This window comes from Diprion similis, chromosome 10 (assembly GCF_021155765.1).
Source record: "Diprion similis isolate iyDipSimi1 chromosome 10, iyDipSimi1.1, whole genome shotgun sequence".
Lineage (NCBI taxonomy): Eukaryota > Metazoa > Arthropoda > Insecta > Hymenoptera > Diprionidae > Diprion > Diprion similis.
The window spans coordinates 12,358,038-12,373,048 of record NC_060114.1 but is presented as its reverse complement, the minus strand read 5'-3'; the positions used below and the strand labels follow the sequence as shown (position 1 = coordinate 12,373,048).

Below are 15,011 nucleotides of genomic sequence, written 5' to 3'. Positions count from 1 at the left end.
GGTCGAATCTCTAACAGAGACTTGTCATTTCGAGTTTGAGCACTATGGGACATTTAAGGATTTCGCCCGCAGATAGGCAACTGAAGATACACTCAGGGATTACTCACTTGTATTTAGGGTACTTAGGCTACTTTTTGTCGTTCGTCTTTTGTCTCGATATTATATTTCAGTGGCTTATACAAGTCATAGATTTATGAAACAAGTATGGCGGGATCCACTCATCGACCTGGTAGACCTGCAAAAAAGGCGAAGTGATGAGAGAGAGAGAGGGAGAGAGATAGTAATGTTACTCCGTCTCTCTCACTCTGTATTTCATTAGCTGAGAGGAAACGTATCGGCCATTCAGGTGTAGAGCGAAAGAGACAGATTACAGCGAACATATAGCTTTCTCTCTGCTTGTTCGCTACACTTTCTGTACATCCATTGGTATATGCTCCAGGTTTGTATTTCACGAGACACCACGTGAGGGCGTCAATGGCGCTCGGAAAGAAACCCGACACGACAACGGACAAAATGGCCACTTCCGGTATCGACTGAACTCTACACAGCTACACAAGCAGCACCGAAGAAGAGTACGAGAAGGATGAGAATTGAGAAATAGTGCTGCTTGGGGTGTGTGTGTGTGTGTTTGTTGTGCTACTTTTTCTTGTGCGTATAAAAAATCGGGTTGTAGATTTGTGAAAATGTCGTCGTACATACAAGTAGCCGAAGACGAGGGTGAGGAGCCGATAGAATTGCCTACGGAGGACGACAGTACGTTGCTTCTGACTACCTTGTCCGCTCAGTTCCCCGGGACCTGCGGCCTGAAGTATCGCAACCCCGAGTCTCGGGCTATGCGAGGCGTCAGGCTCGTCGAAGGTCGCTTACACCCCCCCGAAAATGGATGGGGAAAGGCCGTCTATTTTTGCGTTTTTCCAAAAGGTACGTATTCCCTTTCTAATTACGCTTCCAACTCCCCTCCCTCTCCCTCCTCTCTCTTTCTCTTCCCCTTCGTATCACCCCTAGACTGTTGTGAAATTTTTAATTATCGAAGCATAACCACCTTTTAATTTGTTCCGAGAAGACAATGTATCATAGTTGTAGTCCTGCCATACATTTTTCCAGAAATGGAATTCTTACCTTTCAGTTATAAACTTAGAATTAGACGGGGTAAAATTCTTCCGCAATACGATTGTGAGTCTGATGTTAATTTGCAGAAAACAAACGCAAGTCGGACGACAATTTGGAGAATTCTACGGCAAAGACGAAACGAATGGAAACAAAATTACGCTGCACCGATTTAATTGTTCTTGGTCTTCCATGGAAAACGACTGAACAAAACCTGCGCGAATATTTTGAGACGTTTGGTGAGGTCCTGATGGCTCAAGTAAGTCGCAACAATGATTCTTTTTTTTTTTTTATTACTCATCCAGAGCTAGGCTGAAGTGTACTATAAATTTTAATCCGAGTTACCATGGCGCATCGCTTTATGCCTTAATAATCGCGTGTTGATTATGTTTGCTAATATAACTATTCAGCTTCATTTATTAATCAGATAACAAATTGCCATGGGACTTTCCGTTTGTTTTATCACGATGTTTTTACACCTTAAAATTATCGCACGCGTCAGAATTTTCAGTATCATCATAATTAATAATGCTATAATTATCATACTGTTATTGTTTATATTGTTACCATTATTATTAATTTTATTTTTATCATCCTCATCCATCGCCATTGTTGTTATTATTATTATCATTATTATGATGTCGGATTACCTTGAGTACCAATATACACTACCGTCGGAAAATGTGATCATGCTTCCTTGCGTTACATGAATATGTGTATATATGTTCTATAACATTTACAGCATACAATATTTACAAATTATCGTATTATGTATGCCGCTGCCATAATGTCCTATGTATTTTCACATCCTTAGATATTAGTCTATTCGAACGGTAAGCAACCTGCGACTGACCGTAATCGTATTTAAACTCGAGATTCCGAAGGGGGTGAGAAAAAATGGAAACTCAGGTTAAACCGTTCATCATGGCCTGGGACAACCTTCGATGGATCCTTTGGAAACAAGTGGAATTTGGATAAAGAGCCAAGACACTATAGAGGATGTTCAACAATGTATCCTGCTGCTATCTCCTCGAGAGCTGACAAAGAACTGGTAAACACACACAGAACAGTGATAACAGAGAACCGAGCTCCGAACATGTTGCGAAAGAAGGGGGTGACTATGCAAGAATGCACACGAATCATGTTTTGAATGTATATTCAGCGTGCTTGTCGGTTGTCGAGTGTCTGCTGCGGGGGTGACATGATATACCTGTGATCCTGCTTTGACACTGGATACGCATATGAGTACGAAAATTTGCCTTAGCCAAGTCGCGCACAACAAAATGCCCAATTGAATATTGGCTCGGCCATGAGTTTAGTCCACTACAGAGCAGCTAAATGAACCAAGGATGTGAAGATGGATAGTCGAGAAAATTAAATGGAAATAGAGCGAAAGAGAGAGAGAGCGAGAGAGAAAGAGGGTGGGGCTGGGTAATAAGCGAAAGATTGAGAGTGAGAGATAGAGAGGATGATGGGGATGTTGGATTGTTGGTGGAAAAAAGAATTTTACACAGTTCAAAGAAACATCGAACAAATAAATTGGAATATGGCCACAATATTTCATTTGTATGGCTGTGAACCGGGGGAAAATGATGGATGCTGTTGCTGTGAGGAGAGAAGGTGCAACGCTTTTCTGCTCCGGTCAAAATTCTAATACCATTTCAGGGTGCCTATCGATTCTCAACCGCCTTAATATACGACAAATATATCATAAACTTTTGAATTTCATATATCTACCAAAGACCCTGACACCAATGTTGCCCATGACATAATTATGGTGTGAAATACTTGAATAATTTCAACTACGCTGTAACTGTCCTATTACCATGATTCCCACCGTCATCATAGACCATAAACATCCTATGGTATACATATTATTGGTGTCCTTATCGATGTCATTATTGCCTCAAAACTCTTCAACATATTCATACATATACATCGATATCAGCAATCATTAAAACTGCTTTGACACGAATGCGAACCTATTTCACCTTCAATATGATTTTAGAGCGTTGCTGAAATTCATTTAGTATTTCAAACCAATTTCCGATGGTAGTGTATGTGGACTTAGATATTATGTATACATTCGTATATGTAATTAATATAGAACGCGTGTAACATGTGTTGGTTGTGCCTGTAACACCCCCGTCACTGTAATAATTTGTTAGCCTACTACTACTACTAGATACTCTAATTTATATTCATGTATAATTCTGATTAGTCATTTCGATCTCTTCATAACGACTAATATCTGACTTTCTCCTCTCAAAATTTTCCTCAACAGGTAAAGAAGGATGCGAAATCCGGCCAAAGTAAAGGCTTTGGATTCATCAGGTTCGGAAGTTATGAATCACAGCTACGGTGTCTCGCTCAGCGGCACATGATTGACGGAAGGTGGTGTGACGTTAAAGTGCCAAACAGCAAGGTAAGAAATTTTACTACATATATAGTCAAGTGTGATTGAATTAATAGGCATATGATGTGGACAGGAATAGATAAATCATTAGATGTTTACTTTGTACATTTTCAAAGAATGAGATGTGCGTAAAGAATCCAATTCACTATTGTACTTTCTGCAGAAATGGCAAACCTGAATGGGGAATATTGTGTTCTTGTAGTAATCATTGTCATAGTATGAATAACGTTCGATTGAATACTCAAGAGTCTTTTGTACAGTTCGATAGTTGCGCGAGTGGCTGGTTCTGCGTGTAGTGGGAGTAAGCGTGACGGTGTGAGAGAGTTAATATTATACTAGGATGTAAGTAACACACAAAGTGATCAGTGAAGTGATATCTAAGACTTCATATTGAGTGCAAAATACTGTTTTCTAACGTGGGTGATTAAGCAAACTAGCATCGAATTTTGGATTATTATTTGCATCTTAGAATTATTCTTGTTCAGGGATTCGGAAGAGGCAAAGGTATGAGAGGCCATCCTACATACTCCCTTTATTTCAAATACCAATTTGCATTTTCGTTGTGATTATAATTGTTATTTGGTATAACAGTTTTGTAAAAACAAGATCAAGTATGCAAAACGTGGTTAACAATGACGATAAAGGACTGCAATGAGGGCAACGATGAAGTCATAGCTCAAGTGACATTATTAAGAACTGTTGTAAAAGAAGTTTTAAAGTCATTTCTGTTGTTCTCTTCTTTTCACGTAACAGCGATCGTATTATATGGATACATGTATAGTAGTGAACTTTGAGTGTTTATAAATTATTGGATATATGCGAGTATATAAGGATGGTTTGAATCTGACAGTGGGCACTTTTCTTGTTCTTTCTCGGCGCTTTATTGTCGAAATTGTCTAATGACTCAAAGTAACGGAGTGAAAAAGAACGTCAAGTACTTGTATGGTGGAGAGTGGTGGTAGTAGTAGATCCAGTAGAGTGCGTCAATATATATTTAGTATACATTATAACAATACGTGTATGTATACCAGGGCGTGCTGTACAAGGCAACATTACATATTATATGCTATTTGGAATAATGTTACACTACATGTAGTATGTATTTCAAGTATGATTCAGTATGTGTGTGCTAATATGAATGTTTAATATGCTCGTGATATTTGTTATTCATTTTGAGCAACTTACGCCGCGTTTACAAATCACGTTCTCACTGATTCAAATTCGTAATAAGAGTCAATTACTTGCGTGAGAAATATTAGCATGTCATAACTCGCAACAACAGATTGAAATTATTGTTTCGTCATGGTTCGAATACAGATTTGCTGTCTAAGTTGACCTTTTTGTTCGTAAATTATTTCTTAGTACCTGTGATGAAAGATACGGAAGCTCTTATACGAATACATATCTTTATATATTTATGCATATGTAGTATTTTAGCAAAATCATCTGTACAAAGTTTTGACTGGTGTAGGAATTGAATATTTACTTTGAAATATATAATTTAAACTTATAGATTTGTTTCTATACCTGAATTCCCAGTTGATTCTGCATAATTGCTTCACATAAAAATGTATAAAAAATTGCTAACAGTTCGGGCTATCATTGATTAAACTCTAAGTTATGTACAAATGTTAAAATCTCATCAAAAAATTGCAGATTTTTCCTTGCATTAATTCCAAACTAAATACCCCCATCGGCTTGCAAACACAGAAGTCTGCAATACCTATATGCATAGATATATAAATGTTGTGTGGACAATGAGTTGCATCTGCAGTTGTTGAAATGTATTATTGTATCGATAGTTGCATAACTGTAACGTCGCACACAGACTGCAATTACCTGATGAGAACAATTGAAGAGATTGTCGAGCGGTGGTGTGTCTGGTTACAGAATATTGACGGTATTATGATGGCACGTCAGTATGATATGAGCAATAACTACCCCGCTGAGTACTATCGCCCGATACCGGTCCACACACCAACGAATCGCCGTTTGTCTAATGCCAAGACGTACTCTGCAGCATCGACGGTGACGGGAACTATGACGATGACGACAAGGAACAACCATCCAACCGGACTAAGTGGAGCCGGACAGGCTAACGGACCGCCGAATCTACCATCCCATTTACCTATGTCTTTACCTCTATCCACACCTGTACCTCCCTGCACAAATGTCAGATGCGATACAGCCTACGACTATCGTCCCACACAATACCCCTCATACCCACCCAATTATCCATGTGATGAAGAAAAATACGATAAGCACTATGAAACGGCGACGAGTTACGACGGGTATGGAAATTACGAAGATTTCTATGATAAGTCGTATTCGTCTTACGAGTCAGCAGCAATGACAATGACTCATACAACGAATACAGGGATGCCGCAGCAGCAAGTGCCTCCGCATAGTTATGATGGTTCGAGTTACGAGTCAAGATCTGCGGGGAATGCTCATAATCCATCATCGGCGTCCCATCTACACCATTCGCAACCTTCGTACCACCAATCAGGACCAGATTATCCCAGATACTCTGAGGTTTATTCATCTGGCATTGCAACAAACGATTATACCGATCGGGGAAAGTATCATAGTAATAACAGTAATAGTAATAATCATTCGTCCGTTTATGAGAGAGCCTCAACTTTCTCCTCTACGTCATACTCGTACCCTTCAAACGAGACCGCAAGATACCACAACAGCAATGATTCTAACCTAGAGGTCAGGTACTCTACAACGGCGCCAACTTCTTCATCCTCCTCGTCTCCTACGGCAGATGCAAGAGGACCCCAGTATCCACGCCAACACCGTCATTACCATCAGTATCATCACGGACAGGTGGCGCGCTCAAGGCACACATCTACGTCAGATGAGAGAAACAATTCGTCTAGTCGGTATAGATCAATTTCAGATGGCAGTAACAGATTCGAAGGAAGGTACAACGTTGTTAAAGAGAATTACTACGACCGATACTACAAGCATCGTCCAGCCAGAGATTTTCGTGACACCGATACATCCAAGTACCACAGAATGGATTAGCAACGTTCACTGCGTCATCACTTTTTGTATGTTGTATATATATATATATATATATACACACACATGGTGTATTCGGTAGACTTATGTATAGTTATAGTCGATATAGACATATACACAATATTTCCTCTTTAAAAAAGTGCCAAGTGTATAGAAATGCGTCATTTTCTCATTATTTTTATTGAACACCTGTTTCTGTTATGAGTGTAATGATGCGTGGAGTTACTTAAACTAGTTAGTTGGACACAAATCATCTGTTCTACATTACACTCTCAACCAAAGGATGAAAAAATCGTGTCTGCGTAGATTGAATAAAATATACACGTGTGTTCCTCGTAAAATTGTATGGAATAATGATATGTTATGGAAAAGTGCATATTCTATGCGCCAACTCCTTATAAATTGTTGTCGCTATCTCTGTATCTCTCACTCTCGTTTTACCATGCTCACAGTCATTGTTCATTCTACTTTATACCGATAAACTCGATTATGTATTTAATTAGTATATGGAATGAAAACCCACGATTACTCATCCATTCTTGAAATACTTAATTTTCGCACTTTGTATATACTGATTAATGCTTAAGGCATAGACTGAATGTCCTTAGCTTAGGGACACAGTTTGTTATTTACTGAATCGCGTATCGCATTTTAACATTTCACTTACAAAGGGTGTTTCATAACTTGATTCAAATGCTACAATTATTCATTTAGCTGTATACATATGCATTATATTATCGTGTCCAAAAAATACTATAATCACAATATAATCCGGTGATACTAAGAACGACGTCGAGCACGTTGCTTCATTTTTGCCAGAGATCAAAGATCTCCTTACATCACCTTACATCGCAAATAGATTTAAATAAACATATTGTATACATGTACGTACGTACGACTGATTGTGTGTTTGTGTGTAGGAGGGAATGATCCAACAAGTACCCTGCAAGGTATTCGTGGGACGGTGTACAGAGGACCTGACCGCCGACGACCTGCGAGAATATTTCTCCAAATTTGGGGAAGTGACCGACGTTTTCATACCAAAACCTTTCCGAGCCTTTTCTTTTGTCACGTTCCTTGATCCAGAGGTTGCTCAATCTCTTTGTGGCGAAGATCATATCATTAAGGGCGTTTCAGTTCACGTATCAAACGCTGCGCCAAAATCGGAGAGCAATAATAGAAACTTTAATAATCAAATGAACTCCAACATGCGTGGCAGAGGAGGAGGCAGTGGCGGTGGCGGTGGTGGCGGAGGAGGAGGGGGGGTAGGAGGAGGTAGTGGTGGTATGCAAGCTGGTCCTATCGAAGGTAACATGCAGGGAAACTATCAGGGCAACAGGTATATGGGTCATTCGGGTAACAACATGGGGCCGAACGGTTGGAGCAATCCAGGTAGTCGCGGTAATCTCGATATGCCGAATCTCCAGGCACTTGGTATAACTGGTCAGAACAACGGCGGGGGTGGAGGTGGCGGTGGAGGTATGTCCAATCCCCTGGCAATGGGTGGTCTCAACCTCTCCGCCCTTCCAATGAATCCAGCCCTCGTTGCTGCTGCCCTGAATCAGGCATCATGGGGATTGATTGGAAACCTTCAAAACCAGGGAAACGATCAGGGATATTCTAACCAGCCAGGTCCTCCGGGTCAACCGCCGTCGGGGAATAATGCCCTTGGCAATACCGGTAACTCGGGTTTTCTCAGCTGGATGAATCAGGGGGGTGGTGGGGGAGGCGGAGCTGGGGGCGGAGGGGGAGGTGGGGGAGCAGGGGGCGATGGTAATGCTGGAAATCCTGGAGCCGGAGGCGGTGGTCCTGGGCCAAACAATCCAAACGCCTCGCAAGGCGCTTGGCAAAATCATCCTGGGCAACGGGATCAAAAGTCAAATACATTTCTCAAGTACGAGTAAATTTTTTTTTTTTTTTTTCTTCTTCTTTTTTTTCGAATTAGCAACTGCCTTGCTATAGAGAGAGGGCAAAGACGGTTCCGATCGCAGGCTACCTACCTCCCATGGATTTCCTAATGCCACCACTGTCGTGCAGATGCCACTTCATGGTCAACGCTGTCAATCTAGATGCGTAAGGGAGCAGCTGAGGGTGGTATAATCACTTTTAGTATATATATATGTATATATATATATTATCACCCTGTGCGTATACATATATGTGTGTATATATTATATATATATATATATATACACACACACACACACATATGTATGTATGTATACGGGGGCGAGGGTATGCAACGAGTGTATCAGGTAGCGTTCTATATGCATTTATACCTATTTGAAAATGAATTTATCGATAGATCGTGACCATGGTTATAGCTTAGATTACAGTATGCTTCTCCGATATGCGTACACATTGTATACATACATACGTGCATACAACACAACATCTATCATCTATATATTATATTATCTGTAAAAATTTGATTTTGCCGAGAATCGATGACACGGCACTTTATTAAATCTTGATCTCTAGTATCTGCAGGTGTGTGTATAACATCTTAAATATACTTGTTTGCTTGGCATTTGCTACACATACTAAAGTACCTTCATATGTATATAGATGATAAATCTGCAGTTCTAAGACGGTATAATTGATGAAAGTGTCATGTTTGAATCTGCGATAACTAGACGCGTGGACATTATACATCAACGTATAATATAATAATGTGTGTGGTTAATTTGGGTCTAAATCAGTTTACTCTGGTATATACATATATGTATGTATTTTCGTATAGATATGTTTAGAAACATCTTGCGTAAAGAATAAATACAGTTGAGTGTGACTTTTGAGAAAATGATAAGCTATGGAGAATATCAAAGAAAATATTATTACATAACACTTAGAATATGGTACAAAAAATTCTAATATATGACAAACACGGTTGCTCTGATACATACATATATTGGATGTGTGTACACATATTTATATACTAAGGTATTTTAAGCAAACACAAAAAAATGATGATGCACCTTCTACCTGTCAACTATGCTGTTTATAGTGTACAATTAAACGTTTCATACTATAAGCTGTAGCCGAAATTGCAATTAACTGTTTGTTTGTTGTTGTTGGTTTTTTTTTTTTTTTTTTTTTTTTTTTTGTTTCAATGAAATAGAATATGTAATACACATTACTGTAATGGACATTTTTTTAAACATCAGTACACTTTCTATAAAAATTGAACAAAATTATTTGTTGACGAGAAATTGTTCAGATTTTCGATACATTGTGAGTAGTTGGAGGAAAAAAAAAGAAGGAAAGAATGAAATATAAATGGAGTACGGATTATTTTCTTATAAACCCTATTATATTCGTATCTAGATACCTACCTGTACATGTATACATGTGTATAGAAAGGAATCTGATTCTTTGAGTGTTGAATATTTGTTGAGTAAAGTGTTTTTCGATTGTAAGCAGGAAATGTGTGGAAATAACAGTTATAAATTTTAATGCTGGGAATACATAGTGTGAAGTTTTTATTACAGCACCCGTATGTAGTAGTAATAGTAATAATAGTGCATTATTGTAATACACATGGTATGTATATCTATATGTACATACCTATGTATACGCGTGTATAACTGGCGAGTGTGTTGTACGTTTGGATTTCTGCAAATTGATCATTCGTAATATACATAACTAAACTGCTGTGAAGTAATTACTAATTAATAAACCACATAGATATATTATATACGTATAATAAGCTATCTCACAATATTAGATAGATGATAAAGTAAACAATGTATGTCTTGATATGTATCGCGAATATTTGCATGACCCATCGCGCGTCATGTAAATATTGTGTGTATTAGAACGACACGTGTGCAGCGTGGTGGGTGCGTGGCTGAGCAGAAGTAATAAATTAAATGAAAGTGAAAAAATGTGACCGTGTCCAATTGACACAGATCTACATAGCTCTCGTCTGCAATTCGTATTGTAACGTATGCTTGCGTTATACTTGAATCAGGTACGCATGTGCGAAGGAAACCCAAGAGCTCGTGAACCAAAAAGTGTGCAGTTCTTCATTGAACATTAAAGAGGACGGTCTATCGTTGTCCAACAATCGTTATACATTTATAATTATGAATTCGAATCCGATTGTTGATTTTTTATTTCTGTTACGCAATTTAAACAATACATGTGTAAGTTTCTCCGAATTTCCTCGCAAAGATAATAGATTTTCAAAATTGCAATCCCCCAAGTTAGTGGATGGTACGCTGCAATCGCCATGTGTCTTTACCTGGTATGCCATTAATCAATATTGCCAATTTAAGTGCTTCGGAAATTCAAATTTTACTAATTATTCTATACAAATCTTATTTAGTGTTGAATTGCTTGATGTATACTCCTGCTATAGGCACCATTTAGATTTGTTTTTAAATCAAAGCATACACATTGTAATAAAACGATATACCCCAATGACTAGTACCTTGTGCCTCGTTGCGCTTATTTACCGTAGTCATGATTATCGTTGATATTTTGACCATTATTAATATTATTCAAGCTATTCGTGAGGAAAACGTAATAACTACGTCATTTCAATTATAATTATAATATGAGCGTATGTTATGTTATAATATCTAATGTATGTAGCGACGGACGGGGTAATAGGATGTGCTATAGAAATATTATTATGTGCGGGTGAAAATATGACAATTGGGTGCAAAAGATTATTAAATCTCAAAGAGTGTATTTGTTATAACAATGATTTCAATGTGGTTTGGCTGGTTATATCAGAGAGTATAATTAATATTTATGCGCCTATATTATGTAAAGTTTTGTACGATTTGGTGAATATAATAATAGTGGATAATGGTTTACTTGTGTACGCCGTAATAACGGGTTTGATGATAAAATGATAATTGTTTCGTTACAGGTGCAGGGGTGTGGTAAAATTTGGTATAGTGGACGCCTGGGTGAAAGTATAATACTGTGTGGTTAAATTATTCGTTCAAGTACACAAAGAAATCAATGATACGTGTAGCCATGGTTATACTAATTGACGGAAAGATGTACGTGATAGTCTCATTCAATTGTGATCGTAACATAGTTATTCATTTTTGGATGACATTTCAAAATTGACCGCGTGAAAAAAAGCAGCCTTCACGTTACACCTGTAACTATTTGATATCAATACGAGTCCGTCGCAGTGGAGGATGCGACGATATTGACGTAGGATATCACGATTTAAAATGAAATTCATGCATGTGAACGCGTAAGTAGATACACACAATATATGTTAAATGTGTGTGTATGCATATGTAGCCAAAGTTGACCAATGGTATAAACGATTATTGTGTATATTTTATCACTTGTGTAATTACAAAGCGTATCGACAGTATAATTAATTTGAAAAACTCTCTACGGGGAGAACCAATCTGACCGAGCGTATACAAACGAAGAGAAAGATGAAATTGAAATAGTTCTGTATAATATAATAATGATAACAAAAACACAAGTAATTTACCATTATTCTAATGAAATTTGCATCAATTGTAATTGGAAACAATTATTATCCCTTGATTATATATGATTTAAAAAATAAAAATGATAAAGTAAATACTGTATTTTAGATTAAAAGAACCCTTACCTTTTCCGTTTCATCTACATAACTATAAGCTATAACAATATCATACGGACTTGTAATATTTTTATATTCCTTCTTATGACTGTCAGTGCTCTCTAAAAGTTAGAAAAAAAAAACAATGTATTGTGATATCCGAGAGTAAAAAGATTGGACATTTACGTTACTTTTTATAATGAATGGTCACAAAATTGAGATGAAATAAGTGATACCTTCGGGAGAAACTGAGTCTCGGTTTTCAAAATATTTGGTCAAGCAATAAGAGGATTGTGAATTCTATTTCTATGATATATTACTCATGTCTGATAAATGGCATATAATAGATTCTAACTTTAAATTTGACGCCTGAGCGACTTTTAGTTCCACACTGCAACTGCTTGAGCATAGATGGCGACACCTTCATCTCAAAAGCACGACCAGCTGTTCTGTCCCAACTCCCACAGCACTTGTAGAAATTTTAGTGTACAGGTCGGTGATTCTAACCTATAAGTTGTCTGTGATTCTAACCAAGAAACGTTTTGTCACTGACAGTGGCGGTGAATTGTTACGATTAATCTGTTCATCGACAATTTAAGTTTACCGTAGAAATGCAAAGGGAAGAAAAACAGTTGGACGCTGCTCTGGAGGCGATCATCCTGCGAGTCAGTGATCTAAAATCTGCTATCGCCGGAATGCTTTACAAACTGGAGCACGAATATGAGACACTGAGCTGGCCAAATTTTCTCGATAATTTCGCTATTATTTCGGGTCACGTAAGTAGTTGCGTGAATTTTAATGATCACGTTCAACCGAGATAATAAATTATGAATAATCGTAAACTTTGTTGATCTACAGCTAACGAGTCTTTCAAAGATTCTTGGCCACGATAAAGCACCAAATATGAGAAATTTCACGATATTGCCACTCCTCTTGAGTCCAGAAAAAGATGAGGATCTGCTCCGAATGACGGAAGGTAGAATATCAACATTTGCCCACGATTTAGTGCCAGACTATTTGAGAACAAAACCGGAGCCAATGGCTGAACAGAAAATGAATCACCTAGAGCTCAAGGCTTCCAATCTCACTTTTGAAGCATCACAGGTAAATTTATTCATTCTAAGTGCAGATCTATGCAAATTTTCGCTATCTGGACTACAAACAGCAAGTAGGATTCCAATGTAAGCCACCACCAATACTTGGTCAGATTTTTCATTTTTGTACTATCCGGTTTAGACCGATGTCACCCATAAAGCAGATTATCAAATGGGCAACGCAAGCTGTGATTGGCAACTATCTACCAGCTCGATGTCCTCTAAGGATTCGGTCTATGTGGCGATTGGAACGCACCAGCAGCTGGCTCTAAACCGTCTATATTAATGGTAACAAAATTGACTTTCAGAAACAAGTAGCACAGTATAACAAAGTGGTTAGTCATGTATGGGACATCGCTTACAAGACCCGAGAGGAATGGGAGGGCGAAGCTGGTGCCAGAGCTGCCCAGGTACAAACTAGCAGTTCTGCAGATACTCACACATTAGTTGCTGCAATTGGCATGGGCAAAGGTCTCAAGGTAATTACTGATGACTCAGTATTTTCTCAAACCTATTTCTCTCATAGCGGGCACTTATTTATTATCATGTGAGCAATGCAACAATCACTGGTATCTCGCCCTAATCACAATCGTATTCTTTAGTCCGATTCTGGACCGATGGCTCAGTCAAGAGTGAGTCCAGGACCACCGGGTATAATGGCTGGGAGATCTGGTGGCCAGGCACAAGCTGCTGGCCAAGGGCAAATAGGAGGTGCGCAGTTTAAACATTACTTTTATTGTATGCTTCAAATTACTTTGGAATTTTCGAATGCAGTTCTAATCCTGAGAGAGAAACAGTATTCTGGATGATTAAATTTACCTTGTTTGCTATTGTTTTAACGATAAATTCGACACTGATTAACAAGAACCATGTACATTTAATGTTTTGCAGTGGGGCAAATGGGAAAAGCTCCAAGTGCAATCAAGACCAACATTAAAGCAGCTTCACAGATTCATCCTTATGGACGGTAGAGGTTTTGTCGGGAGATGTTTATACGCTTTTCTCAATTCAATGTCATATGTATGAGAAAGACAAGGAAAACCTATTGCATAGTACTTTTGGTGCAAATATCCTTGTTTCCAGTATATCGATATTTCATCAGTTGACTGAAAGATTCAAGAGAGTGTGAAAATGTGAGTTCTCTTCTTGAAGCTGATATTTCGTTTATATACAATGTCTCAGCCTTCCGGTTAAGGAGAATGTGCAAATATTACAAGATATTGTATCGTTTTCGTGAGCATCTTTACTTTAATTATCCATGCTCTAAACTGCAGGCAATGTATACTGACTCACATGTTATCTATTTAAAAATATAGGTGTAGTGTATAACTTACACGGATGCCCGTCTTGCGCGTACAATCAGTTCATTTTAAAATAAACTTATATTGCAAATTTTAAAAACGATAATGAAAAAAAAAAAAAAAAATGACTTTAATGAAAAAGTGATTGACTAGAATATCATATCTATCTTTGTTGCGTTGTCAGATGGAAGGAAAATCTAACACTTTATAATCCGATGTTTTATTCAACTCCTTAAGAATAATATATATCCTTCGATTACCTGAGATACATCTTAAAATACAATACAAAAACTATTCAAAAAGTATTTACACTTCGATTACTTTTCACCATACGTACATTTACGTACATAACGCACTTGAAAACGACCTTAGAATAGTACAACAACCATTTGAATGTGACGCTCAACATGTCATTCATTATATTCTAGTGTATTGTCGTATGAAAATATAGTCTATTATAAATAAAATTAAGTCACATATTCGTCACTTTTTGA

At 37.9% G+C, this 15,011-nt stretch overlaps 2 protein-coding genes across 6 annotated transcripts; both read left to right on the top strand.

Annotated features, from left to right (window-relative positions):
- Positions 1-461: 461 nt before the first annotated feature.
- Positions 462-8,461, top strand: LOC124411686 (TAR DNA-binding protein 43-like). Of its 4 annotated transcripts, XM_046890961.1 has the most exons (6): positions 462-612; positions 674-921; positions 1,197-1,366; positions 3,392-3,532; positions 5,414-6,456; positions 7,477-7,619. In XM_046890961.1, the coding sequence occupies exons 2-6, from the start codon at positions 684-686 to the stop codon at positions 7,484-7,486; spliced, it is 1,602 nt and encodes a 533-aa protein (XP_046746917.1). In that variant the 5' UTR covers positions 462-612; positions 674-683; the 3' UTR covers positions 7,487-7,619. The 4 variants fall into 4 exon arrangements, with proteins under 4 accessions (XP_046746917.1, XP_046746916.1, XP_046746918.1 ...); XM_046890960.1 differs by having other exon boundaries at positions 463-921; XM_046890963.1 differs by lacking the exons at positions 462-612; positions 674-921 and adding an exon at positions 1,922-2,158 and having other exon boundaries at positions 1,231-1,366.
- A 4,142-nt stretch (positions 8,462-12,603) lies between these two features.
- Positions 12,604-14,531, top strand: LOC124411755 (mediator of RNA polymerase II transcription subunit 8). 2 transcript variants are annotated; one of them, XM_046891133.1, is made up of 6 exons: positions 12,604-12,898; positions 12,981-13,226; positions 13,295-13,303; positions 13,525-13,695; positions 13,819-13,927; positions 14,108-14,531. In XM_046891133.1, the coding sequence occupies exons 1-6, from the start codon at positions 12,734-12,736 to the stop codon at positions 14,185-14,187; spliced, it is 780 nt and encodes a 259-aa protein (XP_046747089.1). In that variant the 5' UTR covers positions 12,604-12,733; the 3' UTR covers positions 14,188-14,531. The 2 variants fall into 2 exon arrangements, with proteins under 2 accessions (XP_046747089.1, XP_046747090.1); XM_046891134.1 differs by lacking the exon at positions 13,295-13,303 and having other exon boundaries at positions 12,609-12,898.
- Positions 14,532-15,011: the final 480 nt, after the last annotated feature.

Bases quoted from the DNA above. Each gene is read 5' to 3' on its own strand.
- LOC124411686 (XM_046890961.1), top strand. From the start codon at position 684: ATGTCGTCGTACATACAAGTAGCCGAAGACGAGGGTGAGGAGCCGATA. The intron at 1,367-3,391 runs GTAAGTCGCAAC...TTTCCTCAACAG, and splicing joins GTGAGGTCCTGATGGCTCAA to GTAAAGAAGGATGCGAAATC. The intron at 3,533-5,413 runs GTAAGAAATTTT...GTCTGGTTACAG, and splicing joins TTAAAGTGCCAAACAGCAAG to AATATTGACGGTATTATGAT.
- LOC124411755 (XM_046891133.1), top strand. From the start codon at position 12,734: ATGCAAAGGGAAGAAAAACAGTTGGACGCTGCTCTGGAGGCGATCATC. The intron at 13,696-13,818 runs GTAATTACTGAT...CGTATTCTTTAG, and splicing joins GCATGGGCAAAGGTCTCAAG to TCCGATTCTGGACCGATGGC. The intron at 13,928-14,107 runs GTGCGCAGTTTA...AATGTTTTGCAG, and splicing joins TGGCCAAGGGCAAATAGGAG to TGGGGCAAATGGGAAAAGCT.